General features: G+C 44.8%; 1 protein-coding gene across 8 annotated transcripts; it reads left to right on the forward strand.

Annotated features, from left to right (window-relative positions):
* The first annotated feature begins 986 nt into the window (after positions 1-986).
* zfr2 (zinc finger RNA binding protein 2) lies at positions 987-24,458 on the forward strand. 8 transcript variants are annotated; one of them, XM_086284203.1, is made up of 19 exons: positions 987-1,138; positions 5,861-6,107; positions 6,307-6,424; positions 7,559-7,786; positions 8,328-8,674; positions 10,202-10,390; positions 10,638-10,893; positions 12,115-12,308; positions 12,602-12,721; positions 13,260-13,405; positions 13,810-13,936; positions 14,042-14,244; positions 14,385-14,553; positions 16,745-16,919; positions 19,915-20,003; positions 21,396-21,491; positions 21,753-21,864; positions 21,990-22,087; positions 23,079-24,458. In XM_086284203.1, the coding sequence occupies exons 1-19, from the start codon at positions 1,086-1,088 to the stop codon at positions 23,250-23,252; spliced, it is 3,141 nt and encodes a 1,046-aa protein (XP_086140329.1). In that variant the 5' UTR covers positions 987-1,085; the 3' UTR covers positions 23,253-24,458. The 8 variants fall into 8 exon arrangements, with proteins under 8 accessions (XP_086140329.1, XP_086140330.1, XP_086140331.1 ...); XM_086284204.1 differs by having other exon boundaries at positions 7,562-7,786; XM_086284205.1 differs by having other exon boundaries at positions 6,310-6,424.
* The last annotated feature ends 49 nt before the right edge of the window (positions 24,459-24,507 follow it).

Raw genomic sequence — 24,507 nt, forward strand, 5'->3', positions numbered from 1 at the left:
GGTGCTTGGTATGACTCACCCCAGGCAGCTGGGTTAACATTAGACTGTACCTCAATTATCAGAGGCACGCAACACCCGTCCAATCACCCAGCCATTCACACCCAGAGTATTAAGCAAAGCGAGAGCATTCACTCCAACGTACTTCCGTCTCCGCTAAAATTTATTTATTTACGTATATACCAATTAATCGTTCATAAAATTGGTATAACAAATAATAATTATACAAATCAGTACAAAATGTAAAACAGATAAAAAGCAGAAAAGAGAAGGAAACAAAATAAAGCAGTGCCTTTACTAAAGCATAAAACTGGAGTTAATTAGTTAAATTGACTTTTTTTAATTACAGTTTTTAAAAAAATATGATCTGTTTGTTGAAATTTAAAATAAGACCAGATCCAAAAAACTATATGTAGGGCATTAAGTTTGTGTGGGGCAAAGGAGAACATAAATATGTTAACATAAATATAAACATCCATGTCACTAGATTGTCAATTAGCATGTAAAGGTTAAATATATTATATTTCTAGCACTATTGCTAAAGTTTGTTCGCGTGTTCTCATGCCACAGCTCACGCATTCTCTGTTATGACACTATTATCTCAGCAGTTTCAGGTTGGGTTTATCATTACACTGGCATACAGTTTTGAGCCATACCTGAATAGTGTTTAAGACACAGATATACGGTGTCATTTAGCGCTATAATAATATTAATAATAATAATAATAATAATAATAATAATAATAATAATAATAATAATAATAATGAGAAGAAGAAGGATTATTTTTAATCTCAGCGGGGGGGGTTAGTGCGCATGCGTGTGGCGATTGAGTGGAGAAGTTATGAAAATCTATATATATTAACAAGGATATCATATATATATAGAAATTATACACTGACCGCAGACTTTACATGGCGCACACGGAGTTCCTCGCTGAAAGCTCCCTGTTTGTAACCGTTTCGTGTCTTTCCGATCCAGTTCCGGTATGTGACCGTTAGCAGCAGTCGAGGGGGGGAACTATCTTGAGTTTCGGTGTCACCGCTCCGCTGCTGTTTGTCAGCACACTGTACTGTACCGGAGATGCCAAGATGGCTGCAAGCAACTATTTCGGCTTCACACATGGTGCCGGTCCGCAGTACAGGTAATTCATGTGACGTGGGTTGGTGTCAGCGAGCGCGTTGAGCCGCAGGTGTCAGCTGCCGAGGTGTATCGGCGGAGACACGGTCACCCGTGGGGTTTCGCTGCGTGGCAGCGCAGGGATACACGGCTAGCTTGACCCGCTTGGTTCGGTTAGCTAACATTAGCTGGCCGAGATCGCAGGCCAGCGCTTGCAGCTTGACATTAGGTGAACCACAGCGCTATACAGCTGCACCAGTTGGTTCGATGCTTCAACACTTTCTGTGCTGTAACATAATTAAACGGGGTCAGTAGAAAGAAGTGTTTTAGCCGGGTAACGAAACCGAGCTGGCTGCAGCTGTGACGGGTTAGATTTTGGCCGGCGTTTAGGATTAAAGAGGGCCAACTCTGATCTGACACCACTGACGGTCTTGTATCCCCAAACGTCATTCTCTGACTTCTCTGACATGCAGCCATACAGAGCAAAGAGGCCCTCGGAAAAGCAGCAGCAGCATTTGCATAATTTGGCTAAGTTTGCCTGCTTAATTTAGCCTTTGAATTTGACAGGTAATCAATTAGTGATGTGATGGAGCCATCATCCTGCGGTTAGTGAACTGTGAAGGTTTTCATGCCTTGTCTGTTGTGCTGCATTAAGCCAACAAACCTGACAAACCGGACTGCTTTCCTCTGCGGCCTCTTTGTGCCTTTTATACCTGTATTAAAATTCACCCCTGTCATTCTCTGCCACCAGCACTGATAAAATATGCAGTATTTAACCTTATGCTGCACACCACATCTGTGCTGATAAACTGGTTATAGGCAGGAGTTACCAGTTCACTATGCTCTTCATCACGTCAGGGCAGTGATCCAAACATCTACAGCACACTCACAGGCCGAGAGGAGTCTCCGAATATTTTGACCTGGATTTAGGGCAGCAGTGTCGTGCCCGACTAAAGACACCGAGTTGGGTTCCCAATCATTTTTGGGGAAATCTGTGGGAGCACATGGTGTGATGTTCTTTAAAGTTTTCTCTAAATTTCTGGCAGAAGTCGGTTGATTCAGACCATTTGACGTGCAGACATTTTTTAAAGTTTCACTAAATAAACTGAGCTTGCAGCAGTTTTCTTTTGGCTGTGTTGAAACCTGTTTGAAGGGCTGTCAGGAATTCCTCTGTCAAGAAACACACAGAGCTTTTGTTTTGTACTTTTAATTAAAATCGTGCTATAGATTTACACGTGTGCTCTTTTGTGACCTTACGAGCTGGACCAAATCCTGCTCTTCACAGATTTTAATCTGGCCCACCCGTTACTTTAGCTGCTTCATAATTTAGGTCGTAGCTGTGTGTCGTGAACCTTGCACCCATGCGAGACTAAATAGACAGGCGTGCTTCCACAGCTTGTGCAATCTAACAAGCTGACTAACAGCTGAATCTTTGCAGAGCCCACGGCGTGACCCTCCACACATTTGTGCTTGTGTGTGGTTTCAGTGCCAGCCCCGAAACAAACAAATGAAAGGCTGGGACTTTCTTACTTCCCAAGTCCTGGGAAGTTTTTTACACTTCTTTGTGCGTTCCCTCACAGTCATTCCGGTAGTTTCTGCAATCTCCCTCCAGGAGTTTGTTGACATCCCTATGTCCCTATGTCGAGTCCCTATGTTGCGACTATGATTACTATTCCTTATACTAAGGTGTTAATTGATATTCTCTCACTGATAAATAAAACAAACTGCAGTGAAACGTAGCTGGAGATGCACAGGAGAAATTGGCCATTGTTTGCACAGCATGTAGCTACATTTCCAGGGAAGTGCAGGTCGGGTTTGAGTGGAGCTTTGACTGCAGCGAAAGCAAAGTTTCCACTGACGTGGGAGATGGACTGTTTGCACAGAGAGTGCTGTGTATCTGTTTGCTGTATTTTCAAAGAATATAATTCACATGGCTGGTTTGAAGTTTGAACCCCAAACAAACAAAGATAAGGCGTGACAGACGGATGCGTGCAGCTGCAGCGCTGTGAGTCTTTTCCTAAACTAGTCGCATCGTTTGGAGCAGGAAAGGCTGGCTGTACTTTAGTGTACATCCAGTTTCTGTACTGCACAGTTAATCCGCCTCATGAATGTTTTTGCGTTATATGAAACCTTCTCCACAGGCTGCATAAGACTTGCAGACAAATCTGCAGAACAACATTAAAAATTCATTACTTTGCCTGGATTTATTTATAACATAAAAATATCAGTGAACTGTATAAATATGTCACTGTTGCTCAGGTCCTCTGTGTGACCATTAGTGACAATGAATGTGACACCTCTGCCTTTAAGGCATCATTTAATTTAAGCCCACTAATGTTCTCGTCCAGACTGACACTGAAGGCTGTCAGCTGGAGTCACTGATGTCATTGCCTATAATTACTGTGCCTTCAAAAACATGCAAACATGCTGAGCAGCCATGCATGTATTTTAAAGTGATTGGTAATGATACAGATTCAAGATTCTTTATTTGCCACATTCATAGTTATAGGAGTACAACATGCAGTGAAGTGGATCCTGACGCGCTCCTCGACTGTGCAAAAGGAGAGAAGGACATTATATACATTTAGTGAATATATACAGGAGGACATTATGTGCAGTAAGTAAATGAATTATGTACATTAAATGAATTAAATAAATAATTTTAAAAAATCTGGAAATTTACATTTGAAAATCTGAAAAATGTACATTGTGCAAGTGGGTGTTAAAGTGTCTAGAAGAGTCAGGCTGGGGTGTGTTAGAGGAGTAAGTGCTGTCTCAGTCACTTATGGATGCTGAGGGGGGGTGGGGGGCATGTTCTGGTTTAGGACCTGGATGGCTTGAGGATAGAAGCTCCTCCGGATGGCGCAGAACCTTCTGCCTGTTGCCGGGATGGGACGGGTCCTTCAATAGCTGAGCTGCTGTAGTTCAGCATCTCCTGGTGTAGGTGTCCTGAAGGGAGGGGAGAGCAGTCCTGCAGCAGTGTGCCGTACGGGTCACTCTCTGAAGAGCTTTTTGGTTCCCAAACCAGGATGCGATGCTCTGTGTGAGGATGCTCTCCACAGCACTTGCATAGAAAGTCCTGAGGATCACTGGAGAGATCCTGAACTTCCTCAGTTGTCGGAGGTGGTACAGGCACTGCCGAGCCTTTTTGGACTGGACCTGATGAGATAAGAGCTAAGAATCAATATCCATCCATCTTCATCCGCTTTATCCGAGGCCGAGTGGCGGGGGCAGCAGCCTAAGCAAAGAGGCCCAGACCTCCCTCTCCCCAGCCACCTCCTCCAGCTTATCCAGGGGAACACCAAGGCGTTCCCAGGCCAGCCGAGAGATATAATCTCTCCAGCGTGTCCTGGGTCTGCCCCGAGTCCTCCTCCCGGTGGGACATGCCCGAAAACCAACCCCAGGAGGCACCCAGGAGGCATCCTTGTCAGATGCCTGAACCACCTCAGCTGGCTCCTTTCGATGTGGAGCAGCAGCAGCTCTACTCTGAGCCCCTCCCGGATGGCCGAACTTCTCACCCTATCTCTAAGGGAGAGGCCAGCCACCCTTCGGAGGAAGCTCATTTCTGCCGCTTGTATCCGCGATCTCGTTCTTTCGGTCACTACCCACAGCTCGTGGCCATAGGTGAGGGTAGGGACGTAGATCGACCGGTAAATTGAGAGCTTCGCTTTTACACTCAGCTCCCTCTTCACCACGACTTAATATCCATATGATGTCATAATACTAGAATCTGACCAATATTGGATTTTTAGTTACTAATATTTGATTTAAAAAGCTAAAATTGTCTTTTTTTTCTTTCTTTTTTTGAGGTGCACAGTAATAAACAGATTTTCATTAACAAGCACTTGTTTACTGTCTCTGTCGCTTCTCAGTCAGCTTCTTGTTTGTGGCCTCTCCAGATTCAGCAGAACAGCTGCACAGTGCCCTCTGGTGGACCAGCTGTGCAATGTCAGCACTCATAACAAGGTTGAAGGGTGTTTCCCCGGCTCCTCTTTTCTCATTTTCTAAAACACGATGCAGACATTGCAGCTCGGTCTACAGGGATGCATCACAATATCCGTGTTACTGCAAGAGAAACAATGAGCTAAAAAGGCAAAATGAATAAATAAATCATGAGTTACATATTTATTCACCGCACTGTGGTTTCAGTGAGGGTGTGTATCATTATTCTTTGCTTTTCGTCAGGTGGCTTTTGAGTCTGTTAGCGCTCGGATTAGTTTGTTCACTGTAATCATCAATGAGAAGTATTCTGTAGTTACTTCTTAACTGTGTTTGATTATCATCTTTATTTCTGCTGTAATAAACGTTTCGGTTTAAATTCATCTCAGCGTTGTTGGTGCTGCACAGCGTGCTGACTCCAAAAACAAAAATGCAGTTTAGCATTTAAGCGGTGCCAAACGCAGTGAGGTGCATGCTTAAGCATACATGTAAAGTAAACTGAGTAAAATTATCACCACTGTGGTCGTGACCGTGCTTTTTGCATATTATTAATGAGTCCTGCTGTTTCTTGGCTGCAGTTTAAATAACTAAGATAAGTGATAGCGGTTTCCTTTTTGCACCGGATGTTGATGTTAGTGACTCACCTCTGTGGTCTGTGCTTCAGCTAACAAGGATATTTTGGACTGAATACTTGGTTTGTCACGTTCCTGTGGTAAATACCTGACAGCGTGGGTGTGACAAGATATGTCAGAATGTTTTGAGTCATTTAAATGTCGCGTCTTCCTTTCTTCCCTCTCCCGTCCTGCAGTACCCAGCCTCCACCAGCTTACTCCCATCCCTCCACAGCGAGTTACAGCGTCCAGCAGGCTCCGGCTGTGGCTCACGCTGTGACCGCCTCATACTCTCCAGCTCCGGTCCAGGCCGCCCGGCCTGTGGTCTCGGCCCCTTACCCGGCCTACCAAAGCCACCAGGCGCCCCCGGACTACACCTACAGACAGCCCGATCCCCCGCAGCCAACCACTACCCCACAGACGTACCAGGTATACTCAGACACGGTCAGTTTCTTTGCGCTTCTCTTATGATTTCTGCTCTTCTGTTTCATTTTGCATGCCGGATTTTTGCAAAGCAGGTTTTGTTTTGAGGAATTTTAGAATTCAGATGATTTAACCTGAGAGAGAATCTGTGCACGATTAAATTGTCTGCATTGCTCAAGTTTTAATATGTGTGGGTTGGATGCTCTCTTGTGAACACCAGCAGGACAACTACAATTACGGGCGTCCTGCTGCAGTGACTACCTATGACAATAAACAGTACTACCAGACGAGTATAGCAACGGCTCAAAGGACGCCTACAGAGAGTTACTACCAGACTGGTGAGTCTTTTTCATTCCCAGTGTCCAAACAGTGTAAAATGAGTTGATTTCTGCTTCTTATGGACAATAATATTAGGTTGGTGCATGTAAACCAGCTGATTTCATTTTAAACCATCTTTGCCTTCCCTGCAGGGAACCTGTGATTATTTTTCTTTGCTATGATTTCTCACTTTTTCAACTCTATTCATCGTCTGGGAGAACTTTTCATGACACATAGCCTGTTACGTTCTCCACGATTAAAAAGGTTCAGCGTGGAAGTTTAACCTCATTTGGTTTCAGTGAATAAAGAAACAAAGATCTGTGAATAAAAGAAAAGACTGACTGGTACAGGAAGTTGACCAGTGTGGTCATTTTTTTTAATATAGCATGTTGTGTCCAAGAAACACGAGTCAGGCTGTGATCTAACGTAGCTCTTGATGCCCTTGTTACAGTTTTCCTTTTAAATAAGACGTCGATATCAGTCACAGTTTCTCAGTTTGGAAGAATAAAGTCCAGCAGCTGAGCGAGTTCTGCTTCTTCTTTGGTTCGATTTTCGGTGCAGCGGCTCGATTGGGAGCAGCGTCCTGTGACTCATCAGTGATACTTTAGTCTAGAAATGTCACGAGCCTTTAGACTTTTGATGACTGCTGGATGCTGCTGTGGTGGTGCAGCTGTTATTGATCGTATGAACAGCATCTTCGGATCCCTACAAGCTGTTTTTCCTTCTATAAATGTCCTTCAAAACCAGATAGCAGCTTTCGATGGCTCACATACATCCCCTGAGCTCCTTCGAGTTGCCGATAACATCGGCAGCTTTATTGTCTTTATTTTGTTCCTTGTCCCTGGAAATCATTGAAGCAGAAATGTATTGATTGACTCTTTGTGAGCGTGGCACAGAGATGAAACGCCAGATGTGATGCAGAACAATGCCTTATGCCCGATAAGTGCCTAAAACGTCTGCACTGTTCTCTGTGTGCACGTCTCTGCCACTCATTTGTTAGTGAAATGAAGATCCTGCCTGCTCTGCCAGAAACTCTCTTGAACACGAACTCTATGACTCATATCCTTCAGCTCTCTCTGTCCTTCCTCTCCACCTGTGCTGCTGCTCCTCTGTTTTCCTTCACCCCTCAATTCTGTCGCATTTTTCTGTATCAGTAGGAGTGAAGAGTGCTTACAGTCCAGCCACCTCCACTGTGTACAACCAGCCGCCTCCCCCCCAGAGGCAGGTGACAGCACTGAAACCCCTTGCCCCCTCCAGCTCTGTGTCTACCAGCTACAACATCTACCCAGTGTCCACGAGCGTCCAGCAGCCTCTAACGCCAGTTTCGTCGTACACGCTCGGCTCCTCGTTCAGCTCCAGCGTCGCAGCCACCTCCTACTCAGGTGACGTCAACATCGGTTTATAGACGCGCTTTAAAGCTGCTAACATTTCAGCCAACTTGTTGTTATGTCTTTTTATGTGTTTTTGTTACAGGTAGAACTGAACAACGATAAGCTATCGGCTAAAGCTAGAAAACCTGTTTAATTAGCTGCACGTTTAACTGTGACTGCACACAGGCTTGTGCTAATTCGTGCTGAGTTACATACAATCTGATATTACTCATCAAAGCTGAAGCTCAGACATGTTGGATGTGGAAAACAAGAAGCGAGGTAGAAGCTAATGTAGCTGACAGGGAAACACGGTAAATGTTACACAGATTATTCAAATGAAAGCAAACTCAGACTAAATGATTTTACAGTGAATAAATTTTTGCCTTTCATTGGTGGATGATGTGTTACATCACTGACATCTGTAAAGCTGAAGCTCAGATGTGAAAGCAGAGTGGATGAAACTGAATGCAGCTTATTTCCTGAATGACTGCTGACTGTTTGACCCATATCCTGCTTGCTTTCGTGTCCCTCTCTCTGCTCTCTCACCCCTCAGGCATTAGCTACTCTGGTTATGATTCAGTCGGCTACACCTCGGCATCCACCCCCACCTATTATCAGCCGCCCCAGCAGACTCTGTCCCAGCCGCAGCCGCAGCCGTCACAGCAACCTCAGCAGCCGCAGCAGCCGCAGCAGCCGCAGGCCCCCGTTCAACCGCCACCCAAGCAGCTGACCAGCTCGTCCTGGAGTAACTCGGGCAGCAACATGGTGACCGCTCCGACTGGAAACGCCTACAAAAAGCCCACGTTTCACCAGAGCAAGCTGCAGAAGCCCAAAGGGCCTCCCAAGCAGCCGCAGCTTCATTACTGTGACATTTGCAAGATCAGCTGTGCAGGCCCTCAGGTAGGCCATCAGAAATGAGGAAAACATGTTTAATTTTGTGTTTCTGAAGCTTCCCTGATGTGTTTTCAGTATTTTCGACACGTTATCTGCGGCGGCCGCACGGCTCTATTAGATGAGTTATTGCTGCTGTTGTCGTGACTATTTTGCTGCCTTCTTATAAAGGACCTTGAAGCTAGTAACAGATGTCCTCCTGCTACTCTGGAAGTCTGCAGTGAGCTGGAGCGCCAGTAGGGCCAGTAGAGAATATGTTCCTGTCCCAGTGTTCAAGCTTACGGAGGCTGCTGAGCAGTGAAGTTGTGTAGTAGTAACACAGCGGCAAATAGGAGCACCTTATTACCGTATTTCCCGGACTACAAAGCGCACCCGAATATTAGCCGCACAAGCTAAAATCAGGGGAAAATCCTGTTTTGTACATACATTAGCCGCACCTGACTAAAAGCCGCAGGTGTTTCAATGTTGACTCATCATATGTAAGAGAATATGCACAAAGCGAATCAGGAAAGAGATGGCTGTTTGGAGACACACCCCTTTTATTAATATTTTGAAAAACAAGTTACGGGTACATATTTGCACAACTTTTTAGGTATATGTACAAGTAGCGGTAATTACAAGTACGAAACATGTACTGTGCTTCATAAATGAGTAACAAATGTAGTACATAACAGTAACCTACAGCACACCAGAAAAATAGATTCAGACTACCTTTTAGGCTCAGGTGCAGTGACACAGCTTTAACAAGAAGAAAAGTCAGTCATTCACCATCTTCCTCTTCTTCCTGCACTAAAACCACCAAAGTCCTCTCCTCCAGTGTCAGAAACGAACAGGCTCAGGGTGGCTTCGTCATCCACTCTCAGCTTCTCTCCTTCGTTGTCACTTTCAAAACCAAACAAATCCTCGTTGTCAGTGTCAGAGTCGAACACCCTCAGAAGGGCCGTGGCGGTGTCCTCCTCTCCATCATGCAGCAGTCCAGCCCTTCAAAATCCGTTGGTGATCGTGGATGTTTTCACACTTTTCCACGCTGTCAGATTCCACCGGTGGAGTTGGGCATAACTTGCTTTTCGCAAGTTTATTGCCGCTCGTCATCCACGCCTCCCGCTGAACGCGTAGCGCTACTTTGAAGTTTGTTTTTCGCGCTACTTCGTACGGCACTACGTTGCCTGGCGGATGGACATGTGACCAACATACCACTCTTGAACCCCGATCCTTCCGCCAGGCAACGTAGTGCCGTACAACAGCGGAACAAACAAAACAAATCGTCTTACGATATGACAAAAATCACGGACAATCCATAGAAAAGCCGCACCTGACTAAAAGCTTCAAGGCTTGTGCAAAAAGTAGCGGCTTATAGCCCGACAATTACGGTAATTCTAATTTATATAATGCCTTGTATTAAATCACTAAAATACAAGCAAAAAAAGACGTTAGAATATTAGCGTTTGCTTCAAAGGTGTATATCAATGAAAGCGTCCACGACTGTTTTAGATGCTTCGTGTTGTTGACTGGCTTCATCTTTATTTACTGCATTAGACGTACCGGGAGCATCTGGAGGGCCAGAAGCACAAGAAAAAGGAAGCAGCCCTAAAGTCTGGAGGGCAGACGGGGCCCAGCAACGGCCCCAGAGGGGTCCAGACGCAGTTACGCTGTGAGTTATGTGACGTCTCCTGCACAGGAGTGGATGCTTATGCTGCTCATATCCGTGGGTCCAAACATCAGAAGGTACGCATCCCTGTGGGGCTTTTCTCCCCATCTTTCTGTCTGTCCATATTTGCTGTTATTAAAGGAATAAAATAAGCAGCTGACATGCTTTCAGTAGTGATCGTGACTGTGGCGTACACATGTGATGTTCCACTTGACCTGCCAAGTCCTGGAACAAAACCTCCCAGAGGGATTTGGGGTGGGATTAAGTATCAGCAGCCTTAAATGGGTCTGTCTCCTTGTGTCTGTCTTTGTCGACCTCGGAAAGGTGGTGAAACTTCACACCAAGCTGGGGAAACCTATACCTTCCACTGAGCCAGTGTTAGTGAATTCTACTCCAGTTGTCACAACCACGACAGCCGGGAAGCCTTCAGTCCCCTCCTCCTCCTCCTCCTTGTCCTCCTCCACTTCTGCATCGACCACTGCAACTCCTGCTGCAGCTCCCAAACTGGTGGCTGCAAACAGCACGGCTAAAACAGCAACACCAGTCAAGAAGCCCCCGCCTTCCAGAATAACTGTCATTTGTAAGTTTGTTCAGCTGTTATAAAATGTTGGATCTTTAATATTCAGTGTTCACTAATTCAGATGAACAGTGCACACTTACCTTAAGAATGATAATAATAACAACAACCATAATAAAAATAATTCAAAGGAAAAACATTTGCTTTAGCAGGTTTGTCTGGTTTAAATCTATATTTATGTTTTGGGTGATTTCACAGATGATCTAAGTAGCGCCTCTTCATCGACAGCATATCTGATCCATCTTTATTACTTTAACACCCCAGCACAGGACCAACGAGCTCTACAGGAAATACGTTAAGACCGACAGAATAAAACAAAACAGTAAAAAATAAAACTAGTGCTGCACGCCGTCAACGAGCTAACCGTGCTAACGCGTTGACGCCGTGCAGCCCCATGCATGGGGCGATCCGCGCTAACTCGCTAACGGAGATTTGCCGCTTTAATGCAGTTATGGTGTTAACGTCATTTTAACGAGATTAACGCTGACGGCATTAAATAAAACACATAATACATAAAAATTAAAACAGCGCTTTATTTACAAATAAGATAAAATCAACTAAAATAAAACTAGAACTAAAAACCAACATCGCACCAGGAGCCATAGGTCAGGGTGGTCTCCTCTCTGCAGGCAGATCGTACCAGCGTAAACAAAATAAACTGAAATGCAATTTCACACTGAACACGTTTGCAGTGCAGCTGCAACTGTAGTGTTTAGTTTCTATAAATCAGTAAAATGAAGTGCAGTCTATTCATGCAGCTGTGGGGACTATTTGTTTTAAGCAACTTGACTTAGACGGCGCACAGCGCTGCGCACATGACAAAGGCACGCTATGCAAACAATACGATGACTAGAACCTGTAAAAATAAACGATGAGAATAAAAACGATAAGATGAGGAAGATTTAACAGCTCTTTAACGGTTTGCAGAGAAATGTCACCTGCAAGGACAGAAAAGGATAATTCTGTGTTCTCTTTGTGGTTGCGTTAAATTAGTTCACATTGAACGATGTTTAGTGTTTATTAGTCAGTCGTGTATCTCTCCATAGCCGTTTCATTTAACGCTTGCTTCTTGGATATCCTTTCTTAGTAATTCCTGTAGTTGTGAAACTGTTGTTAAACTTGGGGATCAAACTGGAAGTAGAAGAGCTGCGTCTTCCATTAAACGAGCCTCGAGTATGCCTTCAGCGACCTCCTGAAAGTGTTAACATTTGCCCTGCTTCACAGCCAATAAGCCAGCCAGCACTGCCGCTGCAGCTGCAGCAACAGCAGCGGCGCCGGTGGTGGTGGCTGCAGCCAAGGTCGAGGAGCCTGCGCAGCCGTCAGTCCAGAAGATGGAACCGCAGAGCGAGGATGAGGATGGAGACAGAGCTGGAGGCCAGGGAGACATCCAGCCAGTGGGACACGACTATGTAGAAGAGGTAGGCGGCAAAAGGGTTTGATGGCAGTCCAGTGACGGACGGCAGCTGTGAAATGCTGAGGTTATATTTACCAGCTTTATCCTGCCGGCAGTTTCCAGTCATCATGGGACACAGCAGCATTCGGGTTAACCAAGAGATCTCTAATATTAGTGAAGGTGATTGTTGTAGCAGTTATCAGGACTGACATGGAGCCTAATTGTGACAACATTACACGTCATTTCCCGTTGTTATGAGCTGCATTTATAAAGGTTTCATTACTGTTTCAAACTCATGCCAGTTCTCTTCGTTTTCAGGTTCGTAATGATGATGGAAAAGTGATTCGATTCCACTGTAAACTGTGCGAGTGCAGCTTCAATGACCCCAACGCGAAAGACATGCACCTGAAGGGAAGAAGGCACAGGCTGCAATACAAGGTAGAAATAAAGAGCATTGCTGAGCCAAAGCTGCATATTCTGGAACGGAGTTTGACAATCCTCACTGAAACCATGTGTCTGTTGTGAAGTAATAGCACACGCTTAAATGACAGTTTAGCTGTGATTCCCAACCAGCTCCGCTGAGATATGCCAGGGAATTTTCTTTATGGATGTTTTTGAGCACCAAATATGATGTGATGGATTCCGACTGAGCGAGACTGTAATCTAATCTTGTCAGCCACAAAGTAGCATACCCTGCTGTCTCTGCTATTATAACGGACCGTCGTTTACAAAGTGGACATGGGGTGGTGCTAAAGAGAGAGCGCTGAGGTATGAAATCAAATGAGGATCATTTTCAAATGTATTTGTATGAAATCTGGTTCTAAGCGGAGTCGTTCCATCTCAGCTGTCCAGAACCAAACGGAGGTTTAAGTCCGTTATGGAAACTTGAAATGGAAAGAAAAACGCTGTCGGGTAATCTGTGAAGAGACAGAGTAGAAGAGAACATGTTCATCACATGTTTTCTGTCCCTCTGTAGAAGAAAGTGAACCCGGAGCTTCCTGTGGAGATCAAACCCAGTAACCGGGCCAGGAAGCTGCAGGAGAGCAAGCTGAAGAAGCAGAAGCAGAAGGCGGTGCTGAAGCGGCAGAGAGATGACGAGCAGCGCTGGCACATGGAGATGAGGTCAGAGTCAGACGTTAGCCTGGGGGGGGCACGCGTACAGGTAAAACCAAAGAGGATGTGCCAAATTTGAGTAGCTGACTGGCAGATTTGCATGAATGCGTGGAAAAATGTAATTTTTTCATCTTATTTTTACACTCGTATTAAGTTTCTGATATCACTGACCCCCAGAGAAACGTTACAGTGAAATCAGACTTTTTCAGATTTCATCGTTTCACCCGATTAAAAAGTTCCCTGTTCACATTCTCAGGTTCACTTCAGCTGAATCTTAGGCGATGCTCTAGATTTTGGTGCAGGACTTTTTATAAGTCTGATGTATTATTAATGGCAGACAGAGCGTGCGCCTCTGTCCGCTGGAAAAAATTATTCTTGACGAATGGCATTCGAATCCTTTCCTCCTCCTGCAGGCGATATGAGGAGGACTTGTACTGGAGGAGAGTGGAGGAGGAGCAGATGTACTGGGGGGAGCAGAGACGCAGGATGGCACCTCCACCTCTGATGAGCCGCCCCGGGATGCCAGTGCCCCCTCTACTGGTGAGCATTGAAACAGCATCTTTCTTGTTCATCTGTTACCTGGAAAAACAACAACAACAAGAAAAACAAGATCTGATTCCACTTCCTCCTCCCGTCTCGCTTCAGTCTTGTGTGCGTCGTCCTGACTCGCTCGACGACCGCCACATCATGGCCAAGCACTCCACTATTTACCCAGTGGAAGAGGAGCTGCAGGCTGTTCAGAGGATCGTCTCCCACTCGGAGAGAGCCCTGAAACTGGTGTCAGACTCTCTGCTGGAGAAGGAAGCACTGACTGATGATGGTGCTGCTGAAGGAGGAGATGAAAAAGGGTAAAAACCTGGCAGATAATTCCCATTTATCCAGCATGTGATTTTTATTGATTTATTTTACGTGCTGCGCGTTTCTAATAGTTCCCAAAGCAGAAGAACAGAAACAAATCAAAGCCTGTGTCTGTGTGTCTGCCTGGCAGGACCGAGAGCCCGGCCCGGCTGCTGAAAGGCGTGATGAGGGTGGGAATCCTGGCCAAAGGCTTGCTGCTTCGCGGAGACAGAAATGTGGAGCTCATCCTACTGACTGCAAAGAAACCCACCATCTCGTTACTGAAGAGCATCGCCAAGCAGCTGCCAAAGGAGCTGGCGGTAAGCAAATCTCACAAAAGACACGCTTTAGGCAACGGTTTCATCTTTCTGTGATGCGTGGGACTTTGATCCTGAGTTATTTTGACAGTTACTGTATGTGGGATTAAAAAGCAGAACAGAAATATTTCGATATGCAGTCGAGTTATCAGGCGCTGTGGATATTTTATTGTTTGTCATCACTGACTTATGACTTTAGTCATAAGGCCTGGACCCTGAGGTTTCACGGTTGTGCAAGAAAAAGACAGAAAACCGGAAGTTTTCACTTGTAATAGTTTTTGTTATACAAGAGGAAACGAGGTTTTAGCAACTCGAATACCAATCCCACTGCAGCTCATCAGGTACAGAGCAGGTGACTGTATGCACGTGTCCCCCAGAGCCAGAAAAAAGAGCAGTTTGTCATCCACACGTACAGTCGTGATAAGAGGAAAGTACACCCGGGCCGCGGTTATACTTGTCAGGACGTAATAAAAATCCTTGTGTCCTTAGAGGGATGAGCAACAAAGCGTGTCGTAGTGCATTGCGTGTTCGTCTGTTTAACAAAAATGAAATTAAAATGCAGAAGCAGAGTGTGGAAACATGTAGGACACCCTATGATTCAATCATTTCTGTATGACTGTCAGTCCTTTACGTCATTGTAGAGGCATTTTGGTTCACTCGTCTTTCCAGCATCGCTTCACCTCATTGAGGTTTGTGCACAGCTCTCTTAAGGCTAACGTCTGTGCACCTTCTCTTGTCGGTCATTCTGCTCTTTGGGTCACTGTCCTGTTGCACGACTCCAATATTTGGGCAAGCTTTGGCGGTCAGGCAGACGGCGCCAATCCAACACAGCCGACCGAGGTGCGGTCCAGTTAAAAGACTGTAATAAAATACAAAAAGACATCTTAACCAAGAAGGAAAGTAACAGTACCGTAAACAATATTAACACCCACACTCTCAGTTTGGGGACAGCAAGGAGGGACAGGACAGCTGATCTGAGAAACCTTTGTGGGGACGTATATCTGCCCTCATGGTTTCCTGGGTGCTGTGGCTGCGAAACAAGCCCAAATCATCAGCTGCGTTTAACAGCTGGTTTGAGGGGCTTTCGCTGATACGTTTGGTTTTCATCAAACACGGTGCTGTGCATTGAGGTCAAACGCCTCTGAGATAATTCGTTCCAAGTCATGTGGTTTCCTCAGACGCAGCGTTGCAAAAAGATTTTAGAGATAAGAGTCTCCTGGCAACCTGCACTCAGTCTTCTTATAATTATACTGACACAGACTTTAACATTTCACAAGCTGACTCAAGCCCGTAGAGTCTTGACGTATGAATGTATTCGAGCTCCTGGGAGGACTGTGATGACGCGTATGAATGCTTCATACTTGGCTAATTATTGTGAAAGCAGCGAGGGTGGAGTAAGATTTCCACGCACAGCTTCTGCATTTGGATAAATGTTTTGTTAAATAAATAGTGACACTGAGTAATATGTGATGTCATTCTGAGATCGTGTTTAAATTAAGACCTAATGACCAGATTAAGTCCTGATAAGTGAAGCTGTATAAGCTAAAGAAAGTGTGCTTTTATTTTTAACGTGACTGCACGAAATTAAAAACGTCTTTGCAGCGAGAATTTAACGAATGTCGCGTTAAAGAGTAAAGCTTTCAATTCGTTCAATTTCAGAGACACAACTTTGTGGGGATACTGTGTGATTTGTGGCTTTGGGGGAGGTCCTTTCATGTTCACGGCCGAGCTGCCAGAGGCCGAGCGGGAAGACCAGTGTGCATTTTTAAATTGTTGCTGCTTTCAGAGTAACGTTCGCAAGACAGAGGAAACGAGGTTGCGATGTGTTGTAATTATTCACCATTTCTTCCTCCTGCTGTAGCTGCCACGAGTGTTTGACTGCAGGTGCTTTTCACTGATCTTTAGACTTACTGCCTGGTTATGACACCTGAACCCTACAGAGTGAGATGGGACTTTTCTTCCTTAGCAGCCCCTTTCTTTTAATAAGCATTATGGCTACAAAGTTACTGTCGATGAACAGCTTTTGCGCTAAATAAGGGAACTAAATTGTCTTGAAGGGGACAAAAAAGAAAGAAAGAAGTCGAGTTAAAATATTTCAGTCCGTCCCTGTATTACTGCCAAACAAGGCTATTCATTGTCCCTACGCCACTTCTCCTCTGTAGTGAGTAATCCCAAGTGTCCTTTTAACCGGCAGACTTTTTCTGAAGATCAGTATGAGGTGCAGGCTCACCCCGAGGAGGCGAACATCGTGATATTTTCAAGCAAGGAGCCCAAAATGCAGGTGACCATATCTCTCACCTCGCCGCTGATGAGGGAGGACCCTGCTGCTGAGAAGGACAAGCAGGCAGGAGGAAAAGCGGCTGAGAAAGGTTAGAGAAGCCAAAGCTTTCAGTACCAGACGACCAAATGTTGGCTATGTGTGTAATACACTTATATATAGAGACCCCGCCCCCTCCCTTTCCACCCAATAGCAGCCTGAATTTTTAGGCTTAAAAATTACACAAGAATTCATGTGGGACTTTTAACTAAGCCCACAGTCGAGATTTCTCCTTTTTTCTGTCTTTTCTCAGCCCCTGAAATAAGAATTAAATCACGCATTCATTTGTCCCACGCCTTTCATTTCCCCATTTTTTTATTTTTTATTTTTGCAGCTGCAATAGTCCCCAACTTCTTTATTTCTTTTCCACAACATGGGAACCAAAAGCCGGGCTCTCCGACCTTTCTGTGCCACTGAGCTGTGTGTTTATCCTGTGAACACATGCTCAGATAAAACCTTCAGGGAGCTGTCCAGATAATGCCCAAGGATGGAAACGGTTCAAATAAACGTTTACAAAAAGCCTCACGTATACACACCGGTGCAGTTCTGCTTCTCTCGCCGTCTTTGCGACGATACCACTGAGGGGATTTTGAGGTCCAGCGACTTCCCGTTCCCTCGCGTCTCATCCTTGCATCATCGTGTGGCATTATCGATGATACGGTGCTGGAGTGTCCTTTCGCCGCCTCACAATGATCGAGGAATTTTAAGCTGACATTAGCGAAGCGTTGCATTTATTTCCCCCCACAAAACAACAAAGTTGTCTAAGATCATTGTGTTGCAAACACTCCTCCACCCGCTCCAGTAAATGTCAGCATTGCAATGTGTTTTTTCACATTTGGAAAACATGTTAGAGATGTTTTCTGTGGCCGCTGTCTTTTGTTTTTTTGTTTGGGTTTGTTGATCAGTGCATCCGATTCTGTATCAGCAGACCTGGGCAAGCCGAAGGCTCGTCTGAAGCCACACTGGAGTACACATACCACTGAGAAGTTCACCCACTTTTATGAAGCTTCTCAGAGGAGGATCGCCCTCCTGTTCACTGACACTGAGCTCCCACTCTGAGAGCTGTGATAAATGTGGGTCTGTCTTTCGAGGTGGTATGCGAGTGTAGACTTCAAAATAAAAGTTGCTTGCTTTATGTTCTGCATTTGCCCTGTGAGAAAGCTAATCTCCTTTGTTGTTGCTACAGTTCTAGTGAACATGGAAGTGTGGAAAGCCCCAGTATTACTTCATTACAGCCATCAGTAACCTCATCTGGAGTGCTCTGGAGAAGACCACCATGTGTCATTTTTAGATGGCTAGTCTTAAAAATGTCCTCAAAATTTCTCCACCTTTTTTGTCCTTTTTCTTTCTTCACGATCTAAATCCACCACAGACACAGGCTCCGTCACTCCACAACTAATTACGTTCATCTTCTTGTTTTTGTTGTTGTTGTTGTTTGCTTATTGACGTTGATATTGTCCTAAAATATGAAGTGAAGTGACAGTCCTTACTTTTGTCCCTATGGCTGCTTGATTACTTAGCTATAAAGACAATTAGGACAGATTAAAGGAAACCAAGCAGTGCGGAACCAAAGTTGAGACATTTGTTACAGAATGATAAACTTTCCAAACTAAAGTTTGAGTTAAAAAGTTCAAAAAGATATAATCAGACACTTTTTTTTAGTAACTTTTTGTTAGTCATCCAACGTCAAAGGCAAACAGGGGAAATCCAGCAGTCACAGCTCCGAGTCCATCATGGAAAACTTCTAAAAGTCTGGTGATCACTGGTGGGAGTGTGCTGCACTTTGACTGGATTTTGCTGTTTTTCACTTTGTGCCAGTTTCTCTCACTTCCTCAGTTTGGAAGATTGTTAATACTTATTAATATTACTGAATAATAAGACCGCTGTCTGATCAGGACTCGAAGAAAGACACAGATTTGTGTTTAAATATTTTCTTTTTCTTGTAATTGTAGCGAGACAGAATTACACTCACTGGCCACTTCATTAGGTACACCTTTTCTGCTGCTCAACGATACAAATATCTAATTAGCCAATCATATTTAGAAACTCAAGAACGGGGAAGACAGGTGACTTAAGTGACTTTTGAACAGGAAATGGTTTTACTGGTTTGGGCATTTCACAAAGTGTTGATCTGCTGGGATTCAGCAGTTCTCTGGGTTCTCAGAGAAATGGCCAGACTGCCTCGAGCTAACAGGAAGCCAACGCTAAATTTAAAAAAACAAACGAAAACCAAAACACGGTGTGCAGAAGAGCACCTCTCAGTGCACATTACGCCCCCACCCCATTAGGCTGGTGGTGTAATGGGGTAGGGGATATTTTGTGGGCGCGCTTTGATTGCTGCTTTCAGCAGAACATGACAGCGAGTGCATGGTACTCAAATAACCTCCATAACCATCAGATTGCAGTAGAAGTAGGGCACCTTGAGGATGTGGTGCAAAGGGAGCCACCTCGTAAATGTGCACCTGATAATCTGCAGCAACTGTAGCAATGTTTCCAGCACATTAGTCAATCTATGCTATGAAGAGTCGCGGCTGAGCAAAAGGGGTCCAGCGCAGTACTGCTGAGGTATACCTAATAAAGTGGCATGAGTGTATGTGCAGGGGGAGGAAAACCAGCTTCGGTGGGCTTTGTAGCATACAGGTTTTTTTAATTCTCCATGCCTCAAAGTCCACCAGAGTTTCACCAAAGACAGCAGCACTCGGACTGTGAGCGTACACAAGTCGGCATTAAACTGAGCGGGAATTAGTCGTCATGTAAAAAGCATCCTTTGGATTTCCTCCTGGTTTACACGTGCCTGTATTCTTATTCGATGCCTCCCTTCTCATTCATCTTTCCCCCTCATTCATTTTCTCATCCATCAACTTCAAACCAGAGAATTTAAGGACTGATGGAAATGTTTCTCCTTGTGAGGTACTCTCACTCTTACATCTCTGATCAGTGACTGTACGTCAAGAGATACAACACCTACACTTAGGTAGTGCAGTCAGTATGTGGGCTTTGCGCTGGTTTGGCTGTAAGTCATGAAGTCAGTACGTTATCTCCTACAGATGTGGCTGAGAAGGATCCTCCTGATCTCCTGAATAAGAAGAAATGCCTGGAATATCTAGCTGCTCTGCGCCATGCTAAATGGTTTCAGGTATGTGTGTGTGTACGTTCAGTTTCCCTTTAACTGTTCTGATAAGCTGTGCAGTTAAATGAAAGACACTTAAAGCAGCTTTTAGTGATTATGGCCGTGGTGAGTGTTTGAAATTAAGGCAGTTGGACTTATTTTTTGATTCGCGAAGAGATTTTCACGTGTCATCCGAGCGGCTCCCGAGCGGTCCCCTCTGAGAGTCGTTGATCCACAGTTAATCATGTGAGTCGTCACATGATGAGCATGAAACAAAATCTGGGTCATTTCCGGTTGCGGCGGTCAAGGTGTGTGAGACGTTTCCCCACGCTGTTTGTAAGCTGCTGAGGTCACATGAGCGGAGCTACGAGCCGGGATTGAATCGCCTGTTTTTGTTTTCAAGCACGCGAGGCTGCCACCCAGGCTTTTCCCATGACATGCCGTTATCTCTGAGCTATGTTCATAAAGGTGCTGGTGAAACAGATTGTGAGATTTTGTTTCACCGGTGGTTTCTGGTAAGAGGAAGATGCTGCCAGCCCACTGGCTGCTCTCTCTGTGGTTTGTGCTGCTGTTTCGTTACTTCTCAGGTGCTTCACATCGCTCTGTGTTGTTCCTCTGCAGTGATAAGTGTTCTAGTTTCTGTTTCATCACAGGAGTAATTCTGTTTAACCAGATAACTTTACCATGATGAGACATTTTCTTGGTTTGACAGACTGTATCTTTGGGCAAAAGTCCCATCCTTCCTTTATCACAGCAGCTGTAGTTGCAGAAAGAAAAGAAAAACAAATGCAGGGTGCAGCGTCTGAGCACGCTCGGTGTCTGCGACAGATGAACAGGTACACTTGGTCCAGTATAAGAAGGGAAGGTGATTCTCTACAAACGGCTGCAAGAGGCTGTTGTTGCGATTCAGAGCTTTACCGAGATAACTGAACTGTAATGGAAGCATTCAGACGTACAATGCTCAGAAATTGCAGAAAACCCATAAGCCACACCTCAGACTCTGCAGGCCTCACTCAGCATGTGAGACGTTAACGTTCATGACCGTACAGTTAGAAAAAGTGTGGTACGGCTTGTTTCGAGAACATTTCTTCTCTGCAGAGAGAACACGAGCTTAGCTTTGCAGCGTTGCAGACCAGCGAACATCGAGATACGTTGCACCAAAAATTCCCACGCAGCAGACTTACAAAGTCATACAGAAAGCCACCACTTCTATTTATTGAAGCTAAATATGTTTCTACAATCTACTGAGTCATTGCTTTTAGTTTTTTTTGTTAAATAAGTGATGACTGTGCAATATGTCGCGTTGTTGTCCATCTCAGGTTGCATGTAAATAATTTAGAAGCTGATATTTTTATTATATCCTCAGACATCCTTTTGAACATGACTGCATAGGCTTTTTTGTCTGCTTTGTTTCTGGAGGCTCGTGCCAACGGTCTGCAGTCCTGTGTGATCATCATTCGGGTGTTGAGAGATTTATGTCAGCGGGTTCCCACCTGGGGGAAGATCCCCTGCTGGGTAAGTGGCTTCGTTTATCCTGTTTTTGCTTATTGATGAGGTTTTCTCTCTTTCATTTGTCTTGTTGTTTGTCTGCTTGGTCGATCTACGAAGGAACATTATGCAAAGCATGCTGAGCATTCATAACTCGGTCAGACTCGATTGGACTGTGTGGGAGGCGATAGTTTCAAATGTCCTAAGCTGGTGTTTAATGGACAGGCAGTACGACAGTATACACGTGACATGTGATGTCTTCTTCCATTTGACTGTTTCTTCTTCCAGGCGATGGAGCTGCTGGTGGAGAAGGTTATCAGCAGTGCCACAGGCCCACTTAGTCCAGGGGAGGCAATGCGCAGAGTCCTGGAGTGCATCTCCACCGGCATCCTGCTGCCAGGTCACACACACACACGCGCTAAGGAAAGCAGTCGATGAATGCCACGTGCAGAACTTAGTCGCATTTGCTTCCCTTTGAGCTGCTACAAAATAGCGATTAACTCTCTTTCTCCTCCCTTCACTCAGATGGACCAGGTCTGATGGACCCCTGTGAGAAGGAGCCAACAGATGCTTTGGAAAGCATGGAACTTCAAGCGAGAGAGGACGTCACTGCCAGTGCACAGGTACCCACACACAGCTGTACACCTGAGACCATCATAGGCACTAACAAGTAGGGATGGGAATTTAGCGAACCCGATTCCAATATTGATTCAGTCCCTTCTCGTTGTCTTATCGCTCCGCTTTGAGAGTCACCGTTGCTAAGCAACATATCAAAAAGACGTTGCGTTCATCATTCATGCAGATTAACACAAATCCCTGTCCTAATGAGGACACACGTGTGACCTTTGTCTTAGCATTTAGGTGGGAAAACGCAAAGCAAAAATAAGAACCAGCACAAAGACGCTTTAATGCGATCGCCATGGCGATTCTACTTTAGCAACACCAACAGGTAGAAGCTGAGCTGCAGCCCGGGGTCGGCGTTCGCTCAGCTTTTACTCTGGGTTCTTGGCTAGCTTAGCGTTAGCATGCCGTCTGTGCAGATGCTTGCAAAGAGCCAACGTTGTGTGTGTTAGCAGTACGATGCAGTTGTTTCTGTCCTGGGTTCAGTTTGCCATTGTGCTGTCGTCCCTTTGTGCAGTAAAAATAAAAGTAATGTCCATATTTTTCTCCTCTGATGCGTCTGAAATCGACTGATTGTAGCACAACTGGAACCAGTGAGCAGGATTCACAGGCAGGCAGGCTAATAAGTCCAAGGAAGTAGAGTACTGGATTCCCATTCCTGCTCAGACTTCTCATGTTCAACCCCACTGCCATAAAGAACATTCAGGAAGTTGTTCATAACATCCTCTGTAAAACTAATAACTTCTCGTTCTGTGACAGGTGAACACACCTGTGTTTCTCTATTATACCTTCATGCTTTCTTATTGTGCATATTATATATTAATGCAATTTGCACGACTCTCACACAGTATCAGTCTCACTTTTTAAACGTAATTTTTACTCAATTTTCTGTTTTATCACTGTTAATTATGTATAAGCATCTCTCATAGTATGAGGCTCTTAGTAAGCACTTTAACTTTGTCTATCTATCGATTGTATCCTCTCTGTTCCCAGCATGCTCTGCGGCTGCTTGCTTTCCGTCAGATCCACAAGGTCCTGGGCATGGAGTCCCTGCCAGCATCCAAGGCCAGCGCACGTAACCGCAAGCGTCGACGGGATGTCAGCGAGACGGGCGAAGGCGAGGGGGAAGGCAAAAAAGACAAGAAGGAAGAGGCGGCGAGTGCTTGACCTCTGCCTCCGGAGCAGAGGCATTTACTAGTTTAGAGACTGGTAGAATGTCACAACATTAAACGTTCTTTCTTTTCTCGAAAAACAATCTTAACACGCAGCTATACACGTACAAATATAACTTTGACTCTACATGTTACACATCTACCCTTAAACTGTGGGGGATGAAGCTTCGGAAGGAGGGAAGGGACTGACGATTGGTTGCAATTCCTTCTGATTTCAGTGTGCGGAGTGAATAAAGGGAGTAAACTCCTTTTTTTTACACGCAGTATACGAACCACCACTAATTTGTGTGCCGTTGTGTTGTTTGCTATGATGTTAAAGCCTCCAGTGCAGTTTAAACATCAGCACCTTAAACTTTATTTGCAGCTTTTCTCCGTGAAGAAAAAGCTGGACGCTGCTGCTCTTCGGGCGAGTTCAGTTTTATCATCCCGACTCTTGAATTAACACTGGTGCAGAATATTTGCTGCTGAAACTGGTTTCTAAGATTGTGAAAAGTGGGCAGGAAGCTTTGAAACTGTGAGGGAGGTCAGATAAGAGTGAGCGAGCACAGTACATGAAGTGATCTTTACTTTGCTTAAGGGTAACACACAAAAAAAATCCCCCTGTTTCCAAATAAGTCTAAAATAACCGGCCCACCAAAGGTGGCTTTCTCTGGTGATAGTTAATCTGCCTCTGAAGGGAGAAATCTTCCTTGGTGCAGTTCAGTAGCATGCTGAGGGACTGAAGCACTGTATGCAGCCATAATTGTATAATTTAAATAATATTACCTAGTAATCTTTTTTCTTCCAGAGTATGGTTAGAAGAAGAGAGAAAATGAGACTGAATACTTACTGAAATGACTAAATCGTTATAGTCCTTTTGACTTTCTTCCTTGTGCCTGCCTCATGTTATGTATTACTGATTAAGAGGAACAATTATGGGTTTTGTCTGGTTTGAATCTTGATGAGCGGTATGTCACAGAGACAAAGGAGCCGACGTTTTACGCACCTCTGGCTCAGAGTTGATGCGCATTTTTAGTTTTATCTTCATTTACCAACAGCATCACAGTATGCTACTTGCTTATTTTATTTCCGAGGGATGCTGCGGTCTGTTTTTTGTATTGTTGAAACGGGAAGCGTGAACCTCTCTGTCCTATTATTTGAATGTCTTTGTAGTGTTGCCTAAAGTTGAGGGGAGATACTAAAAATAAAGAGGAAAAAAACACTCTTCGGGCTTTTTCTGTCTTGTGATGTAATAAAAAGCGTCGCTGTGT

Source organism: Aulonocara sp. 'chitande type north' Nkhata Bay, linkage group LG23 (genome assembly GCF_057382095.1).
Source record: "Aulonocara sp. 'chitande type north' Nkhata Bay isolate Kocher_YH1m ecotype deep benthic linkage group LG23, A_spYH_male_GT1.1, whole genome shotgun sequence".
Classification (NCBI taxonomy): domain Eukaryota; kingdom Metazoa; phylum Chordata; class Actinopteri; order Cichliformes; family Cichlidae; genus Aulonocara; species Aulonocara sp. 'chitande type north' Nkhata Bay.